This window comes from Dunckerocampus dactyliophorus, chromosome 14, assembly GCF_027744805.1.
Source record: "Dunckerocampus dactyliophorus isolate RoL2022-P2 chromosome 14, RoL_Ddac_1.1, whole genome shotgun sequence".
In the NCBI taxonomy this organism is placed as follows: domain Eukaryota; kingdom Metazoa; phylum Chordata; class Actinopteri; order Syngnathiformes; family Syngnathidae; genus Dunckerocampus; species Dunckerocampus dactyliophorus.
In genome coordinates, this window is record NC_072832.1 from 194,667 (window position 1) to 217,705 (window position 23,039).

General features: G+C 40.7%; 1 protein-coding gene across 6 annotated transcripts in view; it reads right to left on the minus strand.

Annotated features, from left to right (window-relative positions):
- pax2a (paired box 2a) overlaps positions 1 to 4,521 on the minus strand; it is a 44,791-nt gene extending 40,270 nt beyond the window's left edge. For 3 of the 6 annotated variants that reach the window (XM_054799472.1, XM_054799470.1, XM_054799468.1), the window contains exons 1-3: positions 4,102 to 4,521; positions 2,580 to 2,745; positions 1,776 to 1,973 (exon numbers count right to left, since the gene is read on the minus strand). In XM_054799472.1, coding sequence (XP_054655447.1) covers positions 1,776 to 1,973; positions 2,580 to 2,745; positions 4,102 to 4,144 — 407 coding nt within the window. In that variant the 5' untranslated portion in view covers positions 4,145 to 4,521. Of the gene's footprint in view, positions 1 to 1,775; positions 1,974 to 2,579; positions 2,758 to 4,101 lie in introns of all 6 variants that reach the window. The other 3 variants (XM_054799471.1, XM_054799469.1, XM_054799467.1) reach the window with 1 other exon arrangement.
- Positions 4,522 to 23,039: the final 18,518 nt, after the last annotated feature.

Genomic DNA, 23,039 nt, shown 5'->3' on the forward strand with positions numbered 1-23,039 from the left:
TTTATGGAGCAAATGTGCCAAGGTGCTGAAAGCAATGCACATAGTGAACTCCCTTCCTGTTTTCATTCATTCTCCATTCATTTCATGAAGGTATGGTCCCAGCCCCTCCCAAGAATGACAAATTTTCATCATGCCAGGTCTTGCAACACCACCATTAATTTGTCATTGAACAGAAGCATAAATGGAACATTGTAAAAATACTCCAAGTTGAAACGAATATTCTTTGACCCTTACCCCACATGCCCTCAGCTCCGAAGCACAGACATCACTTCCCCTTTGGTAAATATGACGACTGCTGTAATTGTTTAAGAAAAACACACATTATGGCGGCATTTGCAAGAGCCCTAATGGCATTCCAGCACACCGTGACCGCGCTAATCTTTTGATTGACAGCCGAACATGAGATCATTGAATAAGAGTCAGCGTCACACGGGAGTCCCGCGCCGAGGTAGGTCCCGAGCAGGTGTGACAAAAGACAATTACAGGGTGCACGATGAGGGTCTGGCATTGAGGGGTTAACTTCCCCGGGGGTGGTTGTAGGAGTGGGAGGGGGGAGAAAGAAACGTACACGAGTCTTTCTCTTCCCCTCCTCGCTTCAGGCGGGCCCACAAACGGCCCTTCAGAAAACACACATCAATATTTGATTTGAATTTCTAACATCTCACCACAACAGTTATCTGACCCTCATGGCTCCGGGTGGTTGGAGTGGGGGGCTCATAAATCCAAGGAGTTTTTGTTTTGCGTCTGTGTAGCTGCTATCGGATAAACAATTCCGACTCGGCTTTTGCGTTGGGAATTAAACTCCCTGAAGAAATATTAAAATGTGGATCGATACGAGCAAGCGCCCCCCCCCCCCCCCCCCCCCCCCCACACACACACACACACACACACACCACCACCACCACCCCCCGCTCGCCCAACCCGTCATTTTTAATAATTCAGACCGGGTAAAATGTGTTTAAAGACGGGACATCCTCTTTAGGCCAGAGAGCAGAGGTCACCCCCCCTCACACACACACACAAACCACAAAACCACAAAGACCCAAAGCACACTTTCCCTCATCGCGAACCCACGGACCCCCTTCCACGTGCATGCTGGGGAAACAATGCAAGATTCTTTAGGCCAAGTTAGAAAATGTCAATTATTAACACTGAAGCTTATTTTAGCCACGAACACGCACGCACGCACACACACACACACACACACACACACGGCTCAACATTTCCACTCCCCCCCAACATGTCTTTGTGTTGGTGTTGACCTCCAGCTTCTTCCATCTTTAGTTGTCGTGAGCCGTGAAGGTCATTAAAATGTGAAGCTGATGAGCAGCTCTCTGGAACGGCGCCTCCTAACCAAAGTTCACTTGTGTTTCCACCAACCTAAAGACACGAGGCTCCATTGACTTTGCCTTGAATTGAATGAAGATTACATCAAAAATACAAAATGTAATAATCATTCATTATTTCAAATGTAATAATAATAATAATAATAATAATTGTGTTCGAAATAAAACAAGGAAATTGGTGGACCGTAAGGGACACGTGACTGTGTGTCCCGGTGTGGTCCGCGTATTGAAGCATTTTGTTGGGTATTTCCCGCCGCCTGCAAACCTGCTTACAGGCTATCGATCGCTTTTTATCGAGACAGATGTGCTTTAAAAAAAAGTCTGTCTTCTAGAGGGCGGCGGAGGGGATTGAATTGCCCCTGCAGAGACCCCCCGGGTGCACGACATGCATTCATTTATTTGGTGTTTGCATGCAAGGAAACAAAGTACCTGTTGATGGAAGAAACGCTGGGCACCGTGTCGTTGTCGCACACGCCCTCCGCCAGCAGTCGGTCCCGGATCTCCCAGGCGAACATGGTCGGGTTCTGGCGCTTGTACTCTGCAATCTTATCGACCACTTTCGGGGTGGCAACCTTTGGTTTGGAGCCACCGATGACCCCCGGTTTAATACTGCCGGTTTCATAGTACCTGCACACAACGAGACGTTCAATGCCTTACACGCCCACCATAAAGTCATTTTGCAGTTAGTGCACGGACGTTTGCTTTTAAGTGAGTGGTATTGAACAAAGCACTGTATTCAAAATCAAAATAGAAAAGCACCTCATTGACGTATAAAGCAGCATGCACGTCATGCCACCTTTTAGTCCTAAACAGCTGACAAACATTCAGTGTGTGTGCATTGAAATACCTCTGAAATGCCTTCTGATAGCTGGGAAAAAATATATTTCAAATATTATCTCACAGCACTATATGCTCTGAAGTGTTGCTGTACTCAAGCATTATTGTTGTTATTATTATCATTATCATTATCATTATTATTATTATTATCAGGCCTTTTCACGGCTGCATTGGGACAAATGATCGCAATAATATGGGCTGTTTCCAAAAATCATTAATCTTGTGCACCAAAGTGCCCTCAAAATTAATTATTTTCTGCGAAGCTTTGAGTGATGAATGTCAGGGAAAAATAGCAAAAATGCAGTGTGCAAGCAAAAAAAACTAATCATAAAAATGAAAAGCTGCAGGGTGCGAATATCTACAAGATTGATGTTGGACTGCTTTTTTTTTCTTTACCTGCCGAGAATTTTGCTGACACAGCCGTGACTGACCCGTAGCTGTCTGGAGATGTCACAGGGCCGGACCCCTTGGTGGGCCAGCTCCACGATCCGTTGCCGCACCACGTCCGGGAGGGGTCTGCCGTTCACAAACACCCCACCGAGCTGGTTCACGCCGCCGTGCCCTGCGTGGGATACAACAGCACAACGGGGGAGCATAACATTACATACCTGCAGAGGACTGCACGTCACCTTCTCCTTCACATCCTTTTCCCTCACACAAATGCAAAAAGTCATGAAATAATGTCAAGTTATTGAAAATACAACTAAAGCCCACGCAGGCCCGCTTAATAGGTCATATTTCCCAGGATCACCTCCTCCACATATTACCTTTCAACCTGTTTCATTTGCCCTGCGCGATTATTGTAAATAATTCAAATGACCTTTGATAACTCGTATTACAAACGCCTCTAAATAATGCATGCGTCCCATGCAAATACATAATACACATGTTGATTTAGTCTTTGCTAATAAATTGACACGTTTGGCGTCACATTTGCACACAAGTGTGACATATTGTTGTCATTTCACAGCTCATCGAATAAAAGCTTTGTATTCAAACGGAGGTGAGACTTTGCAAAGAAGGTAGAAAAGCTCACATTTCAATTCAAAATCATCAAATATGACTTGTTGCAATTTAGGTGGATTATTAGGACAATTTCTTTTAAAACCAATACTGCAAAAAGAATATGGAAACAGTGTTGTTTGTGTAATAATACAATTGCACGTTTGCATTTCAATGACTTGAAATTCCTTCTTTAAAAAGGTTCCAGGGTTTGGGTTAAACAGCGTGTTTTTTTTCTCCGAGAATGATCAGTTCTAATCTTTTTTTGCCGTCACATTTGGCTTAGAAATGAGGAACATTTCAATCACTTGGAATTCCTGCACTGAATTCACACAAAACCATGATTTTTCTCCACAAATTCTCAATAATAGTCTTACTTGGCTTGCATTGAAGTAACCTGAAATTCCTACACTAAATACACACAAACGTGTTTTTCCTCCTACAATTCTCAGTCATATTTTTTGGATTTAAATCATTTGGCATTCATACACGAAATGCATGAAATGCGTGATGTTTTTCCTCTCAGGTTTCGGAGTAAGAATATTTTTTGCTGTCACATTTGGCTTAAAAATCAGAACTATTTTACACTAAATGCACAACAAACTCCCATGATCCTCAATAAGAATCTTTCTCAAAGTCACATTTTGCTAAGAATTATAAGAACCATTTCAGTAACTTGGAACTTGCACTAAATGCAACATTTCCCCTCCCGGAATGTCAAGTAAGAATCTTATTGCTGTCCTATTTCACAGTGAAATCATCTGGAAGAATAAACGTGCTTTTCCTCCTACAATCCTCAGGAAGAGTGTGTTTTTGCTGCCACGTTTGGCTTACAAATAACATGCGCCTTTGGAATCGGTGCACTAAACAGTCCATGAGAACGGGAGCGAGATTGCAAGTCATGTGGTGGACTCACGGTGCATGGCCGAGAAGGGGTCCGCCTTGCAGTGGATATCCATGGGATAGCAGAGCAAAGAAAGGTAATCGACTGAGGTCGCCGTCTCGCCTCGATGGTGCAGCCGCGCTAAGAAAGGAAAATGCCAACAACGCTCTCGAATGGTGTCCGTGTGAGTGTGCGCGCGTGTGGAGTCCCGGGGCCGCCTGGGGACTGTGGAGCAACTTTTGCAGCTCGAAACGTTTGCTTGACTTATTTCTATTTATTTGATTATTTCTAGTCGTAAAGGAAAAGAAATAAATCTTCCGTCAGGAGCACAGCATGACCCGTGCGCGTGCAGCAGATCTCGCAGGTGCAGCGTGAAGGTTCTGGAGCACTTCATGCAAAGGAAGGATGCTGGACTTTCCACGGGTCCGCTCGCTTTGCCAGCCGACAAATCCTCACTGCGGTCGGCGTGGAGGGCAGCGGTGTGCCCCCGGTGAGGTTGGCCAAAAAAAGCGGGGGGGGAGGGGGTGGTGAAGATGACAAGAAGCGGGTCCCCGTCACTCTCTCTCTCTCTCTCTCTCTCTCTCTCTCTCTCTCATCCAGGATGGGCTGCGCCTGCCTGAGCCGAGCTTTGGCTGAGAATGAAGCACCTCTCCTCGTGTGTCTCTTTCTAAAAGTCCCACCTTTTCTTCGTCCTCCTCCTCCTCCTCGCATGGAGATGGATGACTTGTCAGACAAAGGCAATGGATTCCAGCACTTTGTGAGTCGCCCACACAACAACAACACAAGAAAATCAAACTCCAACGAGGAGCATCCGGCAGTCGGGAAGCGGGAGGGAGACGGAAATGGAAACGATGAGACTTTTTCTCTTTTTCAACCAACCGCTGTGTGTGTTTGCACGCCTTCTCCATCTTTACAATACTCAGTAGAATGAAATACTGATCAGAATGAAGTCAAACATCTTTCTGTCTTGGCTTAACTCCACCGTCACCTGCACCGTCTATACCCCCCCGTGCTCGTTAGATGGCGCTCACACAGCAGGCAAGTCGAGCAGCGCGAGGGAGGGAAGGCCGGGTCAAAGTTCGTGAGTAAAGCTACTGTAACTGAATAATCTCTTCCGGTATCGGACTTCATCCGTCACAATACAAAGAGATAGACAACAACAACATGCAATAAGAGATTTGTTCTGAAGGCCATTTTAGAAGTTACATGTTTGCAGAACAGCAGAGATCGTGGAAATAAGTGGTGCATATTGCAGCTCAGTGGTGCACAGTAAAAACAATAGTCAAACACTAATTATAGTTAATAATAATAATAATAATAATAATAATAATAATAATAACAATAATAGTTATCATGAATCCACACATTTTCATATGCACACTACAAAATATATCATCATACAATTAGAACCAGTTGTCATTTTTTTATCACACAAACCTCACCTCCTTCCTTGTGTATTATTTACTGTTAGTAGAGAAATACAATAAACATGATATCAAACAATATTATGAATTATAGAGCATGATATCACTACCAATACATTCATATCAATATTAACAATACAGATGCCAGTAATAATAATAATAATAATAATAATAATAATAATAATAATAATAATAATAATAATAATAATAATGATAATGATAATGATAATGATAATGATAATGATAATGATAATGATAATGATAATGATAATACTTGTAAGGTTCCTCTTTTTTGTTTCTGGTATTTTGGGGGGGTGTTGGTGTATAAAGAGCTTGTGGTACAATATGTAGCACCATGGGCTGTAATTTCACACGTCACTGCACTTTTGCCTTAAAGCTGCTGCTATTGCCCCCCACCTCCGCCCCTCCCCCATGACACCCCGATATGTGCCCCCCCCCCCCCCAGTTGGCTGCAATGCCACCCCACCTCCACAGCGGACCTAAGTCCTCATAATGAACAAGTATCCCAGACTTCTACTAAATGACAAGTGTGAATACCTCACAACATGAACGTTTATTCCGTTTCATCCTTTTTCTTTCTTTCTTTCTTTCTTTCTTTCTTTCTTTCTTTCTTTCTTTCTTTCTTTCTTTCTTTCTTTCTTTCTTTCTTTCTTTCTTTCCTTTAAATGAGATGCCATAAAAGGCAGAGGCTGCAACCAATCTTCCTTTTTAAGCAAACACGTGACCTGTGACAGCCAACGGACATTACAGTTGTTTTTGTTTTCGTTTTGTTTTTCTTTTACATTGCTGCTATGGGACGATGCCTTCACGTGCATTGAGGGAGACGTTCGACGATGACTGCAGGCCACAACATTAGGTACTCCTGCACGTGCAAAGCAAAGCTAATAATGCGGACGTTGATTGATTTCGGTAGAGGGTTATAGATTGAACAATTTGCTGACTAGTTTGCGGTGGCGTATGACACCGAGAGGCATGTCTAACATTTCGTTAGTTGATAAAGTCTTTAGTCTTTTGGGGCAGCTAAAAAGGCCTTTGGTGTTGCAGTTGAGCCATCATTGCACGTTCGCATCATTACGACTCATATGTGATGTACCAAATAATAGTCCCATAAGACCCCGGTGTCGGTCCAAACGGCATCTCCTCCATCAGCTGTGTCCTTAGATTGCTCACGCACGTGCATCTTCATCTTTAACCGCGGGAGCAGATGGATATCAACTGGAGTCCATATCCTCGACATCAGAGCAGATTGATTTTCTACTTGCTTTTAATTTTACCATAATTAATGACATCATTACAAGCATTGATCTTTCCATCGATACCCACAAGGAGGAGGCCAAATTAAGAGTGTGATCTATGCTTTTCAATTCAAATAATCATCGGACACGTATAAAGTCTCAATAAAGTCACATTTCTTATTTGTTTAATCGAATGTTGGATAAAAAAGTAATAGTATTTATGCTGCACACATGTTGCACTTTATAGGCCATCCTTTGCACAAATATCCACAGAAATGTAATCAATATAAAAAGTAAACACGTGAGTAATATCATAATGCAGCATGGTCAAGTGTACCAGCATGACTAAGAGGCACCGTTTTCTTACCTGATCGAGCGGCGCTGTCGTGAGGCGTGCGGCTCTCCTGTCTAATGGTGCGTCTCCCCGATGCAGCCCGCTACATCTGCCCGGCCTCCCGCGCTGCCGCCCCGGCATGCATCGGCGTCATGCTTCTCCTAGCTGGTTGTCTGCACCGAGCCTCTTTTTTTTGAAGCGATCATCCACAACTAAACGGTTTAGTCCCCCCTCCCGCTAAAAAAAAAAAAAAAGTCTGTGTGTGTGTGTGTGTGGTGGGGGGGGGGGGGGGGTGTGTCAAACCAAGTCTGCTCCACTGAACTAGGAGTTTTTTAAGTTTGGGCAAAAAAAAAAAAAAAAATCAAACAACATGAAGAGACTGCATTTAATGCCGGATGAGATTCTTACTGTTACATTGTTAGGTGAGATTATTATTATTATTATTATTATTATTATTATTATTATTATTATTATTATTATTATTATTATTATTATTATTATTGTTGTATATATTGGATTATTATTATTATTATTATTATTATTATTATTGTATAGGTTAGATTCTTCTTCTTCTTCTTCTTATTGTATAGGTGGAATTATTAAATAACAAAAGTGCATTTTTTTTCCATAATTCATTCATTCATTAACATTAAAACATAACATAACATAAGATAACATAACATAACATAACCACCCCCCATAAGTTTTGTGATCTTTCATATTTTCTGTGCCTGAAGCAATTATTTCATTATTTATTATTATAATGAATTGTATAAATAAATGATTAGTAACAAAAAGTAATACATGTAATTCATTTGCGTTCAAGTTTATTTATATAACACATTTAAAATATCCCCAGCTGACCAAAGTGCTGTACAAAAGTGAACTCAAGTTTAAAATAGTGCAAATATAGTATAAATAAATAAATACCATTTATGACAGCATACATCATAAAAGACTAAAATAACAATAGTAGCTACAAAGAAATGAACCAGGGAATAAAAGCAACCAAGTAAATCACGTACGATTGGACGTCGATGCATTCCAATCATCGAATCCATCAATAAGATCATTGGATGAACTGTAAGTGGATAGAAGTGCAGCTCCGCTGATCACGTGCCTCAAAGATGCTGAAAGGAAACTTTCTGTGTGTGTGTGTGTGTGTGTGCGTGTGTGTGCATGCGTGAGTGTGCGTGTGTGTGAAGGGGGGTGGGAAGAAAGACAAAATTGTGGCAAGGAAGAAGATAAACCCCAGTAAGTGGAACATTAACAGATGAGTAACCAGTAAAAAATGCAATATTACAGTGTCCACAGGAACGGCGAAGCGTGCGAAAGCCATATAATCCAACATTAAAAGATGATAGCTTCTCTAGCGGCGATTTAACAAACATTTTGTCTTAAAAGATTCTTTATAATGCTTGAAGTTCAGCAGTGGCAATAAGGCCGCCACTGGACCAGGAGATCGGTAATGGATAACGGTGGCAAACTTTACACCTAAATATTCTTCCGTTGGACTAAAAATAAGACATAAAAAGTGAAGAGTGTGATACTTTTTCAGACATCAAATCCTTTATGGCATGTGAACATTGTTATTCACAGGACATTCAAGTGGAGGAAGTGTTGTTTATGCTTTAAAGTTCAAAAAGCTCAAACAAAAGTAATGAAACAGCTTTATTTTGTAAAATCCTTCAAAGGAAGAATGTTTTTGCTCAAATGATCCACCACTATGGGAATATATTTGTGTATTTAGCGTCTTATTTGATGATATTTCAGGGAATCTTAACCTCTTCTGGAAAAAATCATGATCTTAAAAAACAAATGATTTTTTGAGAATATGCCAACATGAGCACTTTTAAGACGTGCAGAGAGAGCTGATAGTTTTGTAATTCCCAACACTGTGGGGGTCTGCAGGAGCAGCCCAACAGGGAGGGAGGAACCCAACTGGAGGGGCTTGAAGGTCCCGTGTGGGCGGCCTGTAACGGAAGCTAAGCTCTTCCCTGAGCCTCGCACATCTTTTTACAGCTTTTGATAACGTTTGCAGTGAAAGTCAGGCAGGGGAGTGATTTTAGCGTTGCAGGAAAGGCAACCGAGGGGAGGTTAGTGGTGGTGTTGTCCATTAGCCTGCTGTGATGTCCAAGCCTGGGGGCTGAACAGGAGTGTGTGTGTGTGTGTGTGTGTGTGTGTTGGGGAGTCAGGCTAATGTTGGCCAACCTGCAAACGATTTCTTGCTGTCATCTCTCACCTGTCCTTGCCTGAACTTTGACTAAGCCCCCTCACCACACCCTGCTTCCTCTGGTATCTCGCCCTGGCACCGCCTCCCTCGGAGGCCACCGTGCGCACCAGGCTGCGTGCCCGTCATCTATCACCATCCCAAATAACGTGTTTGAGTTTTCATGCTGCAGATGAACATGATCTTCAGTACATCGAGTGAATGGACGCATGAACTTGCAAACAGCAACATCGGGGTGAGATATGCCTCCTTCCCTTTTCCAAGCCATCCTTCCCATCCTTGAACACTTGGGCTCAATGAACCTTTCTTTGAACAAACATGCAGCTGCTGACTTTGAGCTTGCTTTTCTCTTCTGGCAGCCTGATGTTGTCTTTGCAGGGCCAGGATGGCCTAACAACAGCAATAGGCTGCAACCCGGGAAGAAACCTTTACCCATCAAGAGTCCCCCCAGGTGGAATGAACCCTTTTGCACATTTGCAAGGCGGGTGAGAAAGTCTTGATTTGATGCAAGCAGCGGTTTGCAATTAATTTCTGTGATACCTCCCCCAGGGGACAGATCAAATGTACTTATTAGTCGGCACACAGAAAGTGCAAATCGTTCACAGGATGTGCATTTTTATACACTTGACACTTTATACAACGTTCCAAACTTTTAAAACAGGGTTAGGGTGAGCACTTAGATTTCAGGGGTTAGGATAACGGCTTCAGGTGGTCACAGTTAGGGTTAGGGGGTTAGCGGTTACCGTGTTAGGGGTTAGTTTAGGGGTTAGGGTCAGCAGGTTAGGGGGTTGGGGTTAGGGTTAGGAGGTTGGGGGTTGGAGTTAGGGTTAGGAGGTTAGGGGGTTGGAGTTAGGGTTAGGAGGTTGGGGATTGGGGTTAGGGTTAGGAGGTTAGAGGGTTGGAGTTAGGGTCAGGAGGTTAGAAGGTTGGAGTTAGGGTTAGGAGGTTGGGGGTTGGAGTCAGGGTTAGGGGGTTAGGGGGTTGGAGTTAGTGTTAGGAGGTTGGGGGTTGGAGTTAGGGTTAGGAGTTTGGGGGTTGGCGTTAGGGTTAGGAGGTTGGGGGTTGGAGTTAGGGTTAGGAGGTTGGGGGTTGGAGTTAGGGTTAGGTTTATGTCACTTGTCTGCTTCATGGGCTTATTGCTTTTCAAAGAGGTTTATGACTTTTTAAACGTTTGGATTTTTGGTGCCAAATTTGCAACAATATTGCTCAGATGATAGAGTATGCATTTCTGTTTTGTTTGTCCTCTGAGTGTTTTCGTCGTCAGGAAGTACCTGCTGCCTTTGGGATGTGCAGTGAGGCAGTACTGTCTCTTGTTGAGCCCCAGAAAATGTTTGCCTGGAAGTATGTTCTGCTTGTTCTGGATCTGGAACATACATTTAGATGAGTTAGATGTGTTTAAAATTGCTAATGCTAATTGGTAGCACGTGTATGGGATTTCCAAAATAAACTTTATGAAATGCTTTGTGTCTTACGTAAGTCATAACTGACAGAGCACTGATATTGAAAGTCCCGCCTGCCCCTGCCCCCCAGACTGTGTTGCTGTCTTCACACCTTTGTTTGCAAAACGCCACACAAGTCAACATGTGACTTTTAACCCCCGCTTCAGGCGGGGAGGTGAGGGCACAGTAAAACATCTGTAATTTGTAATTTGCGACTCCTCAGTGACTGCTCATGGATTAAAGATTCACATCTATTGTCTTGACAGATGGGAGTGAGAGGGGAAGGGGGGCGTTGAGGGGGACGCTCATGCACGCACATCCCATTTCCATTTGTGTATGAGCAGCACGGTTTGGCTAATCACATCAGAGAAGAGACAGAAATAAGCCGCCTTCACTGTGGGCAGCACCGCCATGTGCTGCTGTGGAGACGTTAGAGACGTGTTTTATTGTGGTGGGACAGGCCAGTGTTGGTTTATTCATAACCCCCCATCAGAGAGTGAGATGTGAGGTTATTAAAGTCCATCATTAGCTACAGGAGACAACACAATGAGGATTATTATGATGGTCCAAGTAATGGCTGACTTTCCTTTTAGCAGAACAACATCAAAGTACATCACACGTTTATACGTGCACGCTTCAGCCAGGCCGAAAAGGAGCAGGAAGAAGCAAAGCTTATTTAATCCTAACCCCTTCTTGGTTATATTTTAGCACACATTGAAGTGTGAGTTACCAACGTAGTTAACATGCAGGCCATGAAATAGAAGCACATGACGTTCTATGATTATTCTTATTATTGTTACGCCACTTCTTAGGAGTCACTCACTCAAGTGAATCGGTCACTGCGTTCGCTTGAGTCACCCGCCACACTGCACATGCACAGAAACGCGCTCGTTGCACAACAAGTTCAGCAGCCGAGCTGTTGATGCTCGGCGAGCACCTGTGAGTTAGTGAAACTCCCCCCCTTTTCCAGCACCCTCTGTGAAACTGGAACCCTCCAGTACCCGTGAGTCAGTGAAACTGGAGTCTTTGTCAAACATCAGTGAGTCAAAGACACTCGGGTTTTCGTCTTATGGGTCAGACTAACAGCGCCACCATGTGGTCTATTTATTTGAAAAGTCATAACACACGGTGGCCGAGTGGTTAGCATGTTGCTCACACAGGCAGGAGATCTCTGTGTGGGGTTGGCATGTTCTCCCCGTGCGTGTGTGGGTTTTCTGGGTACTCCGGTTTCCTCCCACATTCCAAAAACATGCATGTTAGCTTCATTGGAGACTCTACATTGTCCATAGGTATAAATTTGATTGGTTGTCTATATGTGCCCTGCCATTGGCTGGACACCAGTCCAGGGTGTACCCCGCCTCTCTGGGATAGGCTCCAGCATAGCCTATTGAGGACAAGAAGATGGATGGATCGGCAACACATGAAGTTTGCTTTGACGCATTTTTACCCTTTTGTGTTAAGGAGTAGAAGAGTTAGCTAGCTATTTTCCCTATTTTTTCAAGCTGCTGTGCCTCCCCTGAAAGGCTCTTCAAACAGTCTGAGAGGGTCGGGCAGAGGAAGAGACGTTGCCTCAGATTTCTAGTTTGATGTGTGTGGTCTGATGAAGAAGGTGTTGTGTGGGTGTGTGTGTGTGTGTGTGTGTGTGTGTGCGTGTGTGTGTGTGCGTGTGCGTGCGTGTGGACATGAGGGTGGCCAGTGGAGTGAAGCAGACCACCTGAGAGTTGGGCATTAGCGTGTGTTTCCCCTCCCTCTATCCGTGTGTGTGTGTGTGAGATACATGACACCGGCCACATGAAGGAGGTGCATTGCTCTCAGGCTCTCCAAGCTGCATGAAAGGGGAGGCTGAGAAGCCCCCGTTGAATTAAAGCGTCTCTTCAATAAAACATCAGAGTCTTTCAGTAACACACGCTTGAGATGGCCCAGTAATTGACTTTTGGACTTTTAGGATTTACATGAAGCCTCCAAAAGCAGCTTACCTGTGCAGCGATGCCCCTTGAGTCCACATTTACTCCTCCCGCTGATGTGTGGATTTCCATAAAGCCATGCACCCCCCCTCCTGCTGCATGTGTGATAAATGCAAAACTACCCACTGTAGATAATTTGAGGGATTTATTTGGAGCCTTCCAATGTATTTATCTTGAATAAGAAATCTCAGCAAATAAATCTTAATCCATTTGGCAATGTTTTAGTCCCCCCGCCTGCAGATTTGACTCAATAAATGCCTTTTTATTGTATTAGCATATACGGATTCTGCATGTCTTTAATCTAGTTGAACTGATGCTGTACTTACTGTACAGTAAACTCAATTTAACGCTTTGCACCTTATTTGTCCCATTATTCCCTTTTTTTAATCATGGAAAAAGACCTTTTTTGAATCGTCTTGAACAAAGTTTCAAAAGAAAAGCACAGTTTAAAAATGCTAAGCTTATAATGGATACGTGCTGTAAATTGGACTTTTGCATGGTGTTCTCTGCCGGATGATTGAACTTTTATCAGGAACAAGGTAGAAATGACTGAAGACATGCAATTATACAAAAAACAAAAACTCCAGTTAGTCACCGGCTTGGTCACACACTGCTGTGGGATGGTATTCCCCTCCTCCACCTGGTGCATTGTTATTGTTTTATGGTGTGGAGCGCCATCTCCATCCACCATCGGAGGCAATCCCGTGTCTCCAGAGTTTGGAATTTGATTCCATCCTTAACAGTCGCCTCCACAGGGTGGTGTTAGTCAGAGAATACATCCCACAACATAGTAGGAGAAAGAATGGAGTGGCCTGTCATCAGCCCTGGCCTCAACCCAACTGTTGGATCATCTTAGGCATGCTGAGTGACCAGCCTCACCGAATTGGCACCCCACAGCAGTGTGTGACTAGCATAAGGGAAGCGCCAGGCTGTTGTGGCTGCGTGTGATTCTTTGAAGCCAGCAAATGTTTTGAAAGTTATTATCTAATCCACCAAAGCACACATCATAAAAACAGCTTGTTCCTTGCAAATGGAGCGTGACTAAAAAGGGAAAAGTTGTCAAGAAACATCGTTTCAACAGAGAAACACACACATTTCCAAACTTTGCGTTCATGAATCATTTGTCCTGATTTCATTCATTTGTCATTTGTATTGAATAAGCTAGGTACTTAGTTTATACGCTGTCATTCATTTTCTATGCCGCTATGGTCGCTGGGGTATGCTGGAGCCTATCCCAGCTGACTTCGGTGACAGGTGGGGTACACCCTGGCTGGACTAGTCGCCAGCCAATTGCAGTTCACTTTTAGTTTAGTTCCCTTTTCTTGACTTGACTTTATATTAATGTTTTTTTTTATTTCATTAAAATGTCTTTATGTATGCATTTTTTATTCATTTAATTAATTTTTTAAAATACGAGAAAACGTAATTTTAAAAAAAATCCAGACGACTACAGAAATGAGACAAAAAAGCCAAAGGTTTTTTTTTTAATTTACAATTTTTAATTAAGTTTTTAAATTTATTTGATTATTTATTCATTTATTTAATTTTTCAAAATACTATAAAAGTTAACATTTAAAAATATGCAAAAAAAAAAACAAACAAAACACAAAAGTGAGAAAAAGAGCAGGTAAGGTGTAACGTAACGAGATGGTACTAATAACAGAGCTGACATGTTTAGCATACATTTACCCATTTTTGCTAAGTGAAAAATATATTTTGGTCTTTTTTTCTCCCACTTCAATGCAGGAAGTGAACATGCTTCACTGAATGAAACAAGATCAACTTCTTCCTACTCCTTTTCGGACATGTTGAATTGTGCGAGAGTGAACTTGCTTGCTTTAGTTAAGTTGGTTAGTTAGCGTGTTAGCCACCATCACTTTCCTTGTCACCAACCGAGTACTTACAAAAGGCAGGAAGTATGTTTGGAATACAGGAGGTGCATTGCAACTGATGTGAAAGGGATTCAATAAGCTTTCCTTCTTCCTACTCCTTTTTGGACGTGTGCTCCAGTGTCATTTGGGTTCGGGTTCGGGTTAGGAAGATGAATGAAACCATTAGCAAGTGCAAAGTGCCTTTTATTGGTCCATTCCCCCAATGTGGATGCATCTGTTTGGCGCGATGGGGCCTTCCCTCGTCCCACTTTGCACACAATAAACTCTTTAACAAGATGGGGAAAGTAACAGTGAAGGAAGATCTATGGGAGGGGCAGAGAAGCTTGGCAGATTCAATTAATTACTGCATATTAAAATGTTTGTTTACAGGAGTGAGCAGCTACAAGAGGGTCCGATGTTAATTAATTTAAGGCGTACTTCCCGCCAGCTTCGGCAATGTGTCACAAGCGGCGCAGCCTAACTCCCTTTGGCAGCAAGGCGGCGTCTCATTGGATATCCATCAATTGCTGTGAGGTGTGTGAGGAAACAAAGATGCACCGCCTGCAAATTAGAGCCAATGTTAACATGATTGCGCATTAAGATTTCTCATTAGCGCCAAGCAGGAGGAAAAGGCGAGGAAGTTGGGGAATATAGGGCACGTGCTGCAGCGTGGGCCTGGCATGTGCCAGGCTGATCCGTCCAAAGTGCTGTGTTTGTGGACAGATTGGAAGCCAAGCGGGCCAAACATGTGCTCCTCTTCCCTCCGGTCTCGGGAGGTTCCGTGCACAGACGATGATGTATCTAAGTCCTCTTCAAGGTCAGCTGGAGCCACACCAGAACATCACCTGCAATCAATAGTGTGGGTAAAGTAGGCCCAACTGAACACATGTAAGGGCAGACACTCCACTGGGGGGGAGGGGGAGAAAAGGCCTACATGGCCCATTGGCTTGCTAAAACCAAAGCAAAGCCACGTTGATGCCATTGGGGGGGGGGGGGGGGGGACGGCAACCAAAGGAGAAAAAACAACAACCTGAAAATGAATCAATTGCTTCCTTTTTAACACGTTTGACCCCCCCCCGCCGCTAGTCCACTGCTGCACATGATGGCTGCATGGACATGAGTGGAATCTTCACTTTCAAATGAATTCAATTGTATTTCATGTTTTTATTTACTTGTTAATTCATCAATGAATCTGTGTTTATGTATTTTTATTTGTCTAATATTAATATTAATATTAATATTAATATTAATATTAATATTAATACTAATATTAGTATTAGTATTAATACTAGTATTAGTATTAAGTAGTAAGTAAGCATAGTATTATACTAATACTAATACTAATACTAATATTAATTCTAATATTAATATTAATATAATTAATATTAATATTAATCTTAATATTGATTATTTATCTCCACAGTACGCTCCTTATTTCTTTTACAGAACTAGACAAAGAACTATTTAGACATTCAAATAATATAGACACCATTTTAAATAAGCACCGTTAAAAAAAGAAAGTTCATTATGAAGTAGAATAAATTAATAAAAAAAACAATAACATTAAAAGAGCAAAGCTAAATATATTGTATGTCACGTATATAACCAACATAAAATACGTTTAAAAACACTGCTAAAAATTGTAAAATTGTAAATTAATTAAACCTTTTGGCTCTTCTGTCTCATTTCTGTAGTTGTCTGTATTTTTTTCAAATTAGTTTTTCTTGTATTTTTAAAAATTAAATCAATAAATAAAAAATACAAACATAAAGAAATTGTAATTAAAAATGTTAAAAAAATAAAATGAACATAAAGTCAAGTCAAGAAAAGTGAACTAAATTAAAAGTGACCTGCGATTGGCTGGCGACCAGTCCAGGGTGTACCCCGCCTGCCACCAAAGTCAGCTGGGATAGGCTCCAGCATAGCCCAGTCAGGCACATCAACACTTTCATGGCCTCCATTTACTTTGACTGGAATGAAAGAAAGCTGATATGTTTTACGAACAAGTGGCCGATATGAACGTGATCACGTGTTGACTTGATGACCGGGGGGGGAGGGTTGTGGCGCCCGCTGCAAAAGCTTGTTTTTGTTAATATTGTCCAGTGAGACTGGGGGGTACTAATAATCTCCCCCCAAACCTTTCCCAAATCAATGAAATAACAGTGATAGCGTACTTTTACTTGTGTTGCAAAGGAGGGAGTCTCAATCATGAGACCATACACTGCTTAGTTATCACTTTCCATTTCATAGGAACACATCCTTTCACACGTTCATAAGATAGCATCTTTATCCCTCATGACGGTGGCCACGTTTGCACGGCACGTAGTGAGCACGCAGCCAATGTTGATGGCCTTTGTCTACTCTTTCTGCATTTGAACTTGTCTCATCTCACTTCACTTTTTCACTTTCCTTTTCTTTGAAGCACTTCTTTGACATCGGAGGCTCCAGAGACACAGCAGCAGAAAGTTCCTTTTCTTTGTGTTCGCTAGGAGTAATTACGTAAGACACACGATAACACCAAACGTAACACAAAACACTGTATCGAGGGAAAGGCTTCTTGAGACGTCATCTGTACTTCTGTAAAGAAGGTGTGGGACGTTTCGCTCCTCATCCGAAGAGCTTCGTCAGCGAACTAATGAGTGCTGGTAGCCTAGGCCTTAAGTACAGTAAGAGTGGCGGAATTGGTGTGCCAACACCCTCCTCCTATTGGTTCCTTACACTACGCCTGGGCGGAGTAGTGGTCTAATCCTCTCCTGCCATTAGCACCTCCGATAAAAGGGAAGTGTCGCTCCCTGAGTTGGGTATGAATGACTCTGATACTGGCTCGTTAGCATCTACTGTTCTGGCTCGGCCCTGGCTCCACCTCATTTGCAAGACTAAGAGCTGTGGGTTTCGGTCTCAGTAACCTGCTGAACACAGGGTCCAAATTAAACCTCAAACCACCATTCCGATTCAATGATGGGTTCTGTTGTTTGACAAAAATAGCTTCCTTTACTCCTCTTTCAAACCATCTGTTTTCTTTGGCCAAAATCTTTACCTCGCTGTCCTCAAAAGAGTGATTGGTTGCTTTAAGGTGTAGATGTACTGCTGATTGAGGACCACTAGAATTGTCCCTGCAATGTTGATAAAGCCTTTTTTGGAGCATTTGCTTAGTTTCCCAAATGTAGTGCTCTTTGCATTCCTCATCTTTACAGTGGATGGAATAGACCACATTGCTCTGTTTTTGGTTTGGAGCCTTGTCTTTAGGATGCACTCATTTTTGTCTCAGGGTATTTACTGGTTTAAAATAGGTAGGAATTTTGTGTTACCATAAGATCCTCTGGAGTTTTTTCGGAGACCCCCGCTACATAAGGGACTACCACTCCTCTCCTTTTTGCTTCTGTGGGCTTTTGGGTTTCTTTGTAACACACTTCTTTGTAACACTGTAACATGAAAAACCATGATACAACATGGTAACATGAAAGACCATGTTACAACATGGTAACATGAAATAACATGATACAGCATGGTAACATGAAATAACATGATACAGCATGGTAACATGAAATACCATGATACAACATTGTTACATGAAATACCATGATACAACAATGTAACACGAAATACCATGATACAACACTGTAACATGAAATACCATGATACAACATGGTAACATGAAATACCATGTTACAACATGGTAACATGAAATACCATGATATAACATGGTAACACGAAATACCATGATACAACACTGTAACATGAAATACCATGATACAACATGGTAACACGAAATACCATGATACAACACTGTAACATGAAATACCATGATACAACATGGTAACACGAAATACCATGATACAACACTGTAACATGAAATACCATAATACAACATGGTAATATGAAATACCATGATACGACATGGTAAAATGAAATACCATGATACAACATGGTAACATGAAATACCATGATATAACATGGTAACACGAAATAACATGATACAACACTGTAACATGAAATACCATGATACAACATGGTAACACGAAATACCATGATACAACACTGTAACATGAAATACCATGATACAACATGGTAACATGAAATACCATGTTACAACATGGTAACATGAAATACCATGATACGACATGGTAAAATGAAATACCATGATACAACATGGTAACATGAAATACCATGATATAACATGGTAACACGAAATACCATGATACAACACTGTAACATGAAATACCATGATACAACATGGTAACACAAAATACCATGATACAACACTGTAACATGAAATACCATGATACAACATTGTAACATGAAATACCATGATACAACATGGTAACACGAAATACCATGATACGACATGGTAACATGGCATACCATGATACAACACTATAACATGAAATACCATGATATAACATGGTGACACAAAATACCATGATACAACACTGTAACATGAAATACCATGATACAATATGGTAACACGAAATACCATGATACAACACTGTAACATGAAATACCATGATACAACAATGTAACATGAAATACCATGATACAACATGGTAACATGAAATACCATGATACGACATGGTAACACGAAATACCATGATACAACATTGTAACATGAAATACCATGATACAACACTGTAACATGAAATACCATGATACAACATGGTAACATGAAATACCATGATACAACACTGTAATATGAAATATCATGATACAACATGGTAACATGAAATACCATGTTACAACATGGTAACATGACATACCATGATACAACACTATAACATGAAATACCATGATACAACATGGTAACACGAAATACCATGATACAACACTGTAACATGAAATACCATGATACAACATGGTAACATGAAATACCATGTTACAACATGGTAACATGAAATACCATGTTACAACATGGTAACACAAAATACCATGATACAACATGGTAACATGAAATACCATGATACGACATGGTAACATGAAATACCATGATACAACATGGTAACATGAAATACCATGATACAACACTGTAACATGAAATACCATGATACAACACTGTAACATGAAATACCATGATACAACACTGTAACATGAAATACCATGATACAACATTGTAACATGAAATACCATGTTACAACATGGTAACATGAAATACCATGATACAACATGGTAACATGAAATACCATGATACAACACTGTAATATGAAATACCATGATACAACATGGTAACATGAAATACCATGTTACAACATGGTAACATGACATACCATGATACAACACTATAACATGAATTACCATGATACAACATGGTAACACGAAATACCATGATACAACACTGTAACATGAAATACCATGATACAATATGGTAACATGAAATACCATGATACAACATGGTAACATGAAATACCATGTTACAACATGGTAACATGAAATACCATGATACAACATCCATCCATCCATCCATCCATCCATTTTCTATACCGCTTCTTCCTCATTAGGGTCGCGGGGGCATGCTGGAGCCTATCCCAGCTGACTTTGGGCGACAGGCGGGGTACACCCTGGACTGGTCGCCAGCCAATCGCAGGGCACATATAGACAAACAACCATTCACACTCACAGTCATACCTATGGACAATTTAGAGTCGCCAATTAACCTAACATGCATGTTTTTGGAATGTGGGAGGAAGCCGGAGTACCCGGAGAAAACCCACACGCACACGGGGAGAACATGCAAACTCCACACAGATATGCTCAGGGGAGAATCGAACCCAGGTCTTCCCGATCTCCAAGCTGTTACTGTGTTGGCCAACGTGCTAACCACTAGACCACCGTGCGGCCATGATACAACATGGTAACATGAAATACCATGATACGACATGGTAACACGAAATACCATGATACAACACTGTAACATGAAATACCATGATACGACACGGTAACATGAAATACCATGATACAACATGGTAACATGAAATACCATGATATAACATGGTAACACGAAATACCATGATACAACACTGTAACATGAAATACCATGATACAACATGGTAACATGAAATACCATGATATAACATGGTAACACGAAATACCATGATACAACACTGTAACATGAAATACCATGATACAACATGGTAACACGAAATACCATGATACAACACTGTAACATGAAATACCATGATACAACATGGTAATATGAAATACCATGATACGACATGGTAAAATGAAATACCATGATACAACATGGTAACATGAAATACCATGATATAACATGGTAACACGAAATAACATGATACAACACTGTAACATGAAATACCATGATACAACATGGTAACACGAAATACCATGATACAACACTGTAACATGAAATACCATGATACAACATGGTAACATGAAATACCATGTTACAACATGGTAACATGAAATACCATGATACGACATGGTAAAATGAAATACCATGATACAACATGGTAACATGAAATACCATGATATAACATGGTAACACGAAATACCATGATACAACACTGTAACATGAAATACCATGATACAACATGGTAACACAAAATACCATGATACAACACTGTAACATGAAATACCATGATACAACATTGTAACATGAAATACCATGATACAACATGGTAACACGAAATACCATGATACGACATGGTAACATGGCATACCATGATACAACACTATAACATGAAATACCATGATATAACATGGTGACACAAAATACCATGATACAACACTGTAACATGAAATACCATGATACAATATGGTAACACGAAATACCATGATACAACACTGTAACATGAAATACCATGATACAACAATGTAACATGAAATACCATGATACAAAATGGTAACATGAAATACCATGTTACAACATGGTAACATGAAATACCATGATACGACATGGTAACACGAAATACCATGATACAACATTGTAACATGAAATACCATGATACAGCACTGTAACATGAAATACCATGATACAACATGGTAACACGAAATACCATGATACAACATTGTAACATGAAATACCATAATACAACACTGTAACATGAAATACCATGATACAACATTGTAACATGAAATACCATGATACAACATGGTAACATGAAATACCATGTTACAACATGGTAACATGAAATACCATGATACAACATGGTAACATGAAATACCATGATACAACACTGTAATATGAAATATCATGATACAACATGGTAACATGAAATACCATGTTACAACATGGTAACATGACATACCATGATACAACACTATAACATGAAATACCATGATACAACATGGTAACACGAAATACCATGATACAACACTGTAACATGAAATACCATGATACAACATGGTAACACAAAATACCATGATACAACACTGTAACATGAAATACCATGATACAACATTGTAACATGAAATACCATGATACAACATGGTAACACGAAATACCATGATACGACATGGTAACATGGCATACCATGATACAACACTATAACATGAAATACCATGATATAACATGGTGACACGAAATACCATGATACAACACTGTAACATGAAATACCATGATACAATATGGTAACACGAAATACCATGATACAACACTGTAACATGAAATACCATGATACAACAATGTAACATGAAATACCATGATACAAAATGGTAACATGAAATACCATGTTACAACATGGTAACATGAAATACCATGATACGACATGGTAACACGAAATACCATGATACAACATTGTAACATGAAATACCATGATACAGCACTGTAACATGAAATACCATGATACAACATGGTAACACGAAATACCATGATACAACATTGTAACATGAAATACCATAATACAACACTGTAACATGAAATACCATGATACAACATTGTAACATGAAATACCATGATACAACATGGTAACATGAAATACCATGTTACAACATGGTAACATGAAATACCATGATACAACATGGTAACATGAAATACCATGATACAACACTGTAATATGAAATATCATGATACAACATGGTAACATGAAATACCATGTTACAACATGGTAACATGACATACCATGATACAACACTATAACATGAAATACCATGATACAACATGGTAACACGAAATACCATGATACAACACTGTAACATGAAATACCATGATACAACATGGTAACATGAAATACCATGTTACAACATGGTAACATGAAATACCATGTTACAACATGGTAACACAAAATACCATGATACAACATGGTAACATGAAATACCATGATATAACATGGTAACACGAAATACCATGATACAACACTGTAACATGAAATACCATGATACAACACTGTAACATGAAATACCATGATACAACACTGTAACATGAAATACCATGATACAACATTGTAACATGAAATACCATGTTACAACATGGTAACATGAAATACCATGATACAACATGGTAACAT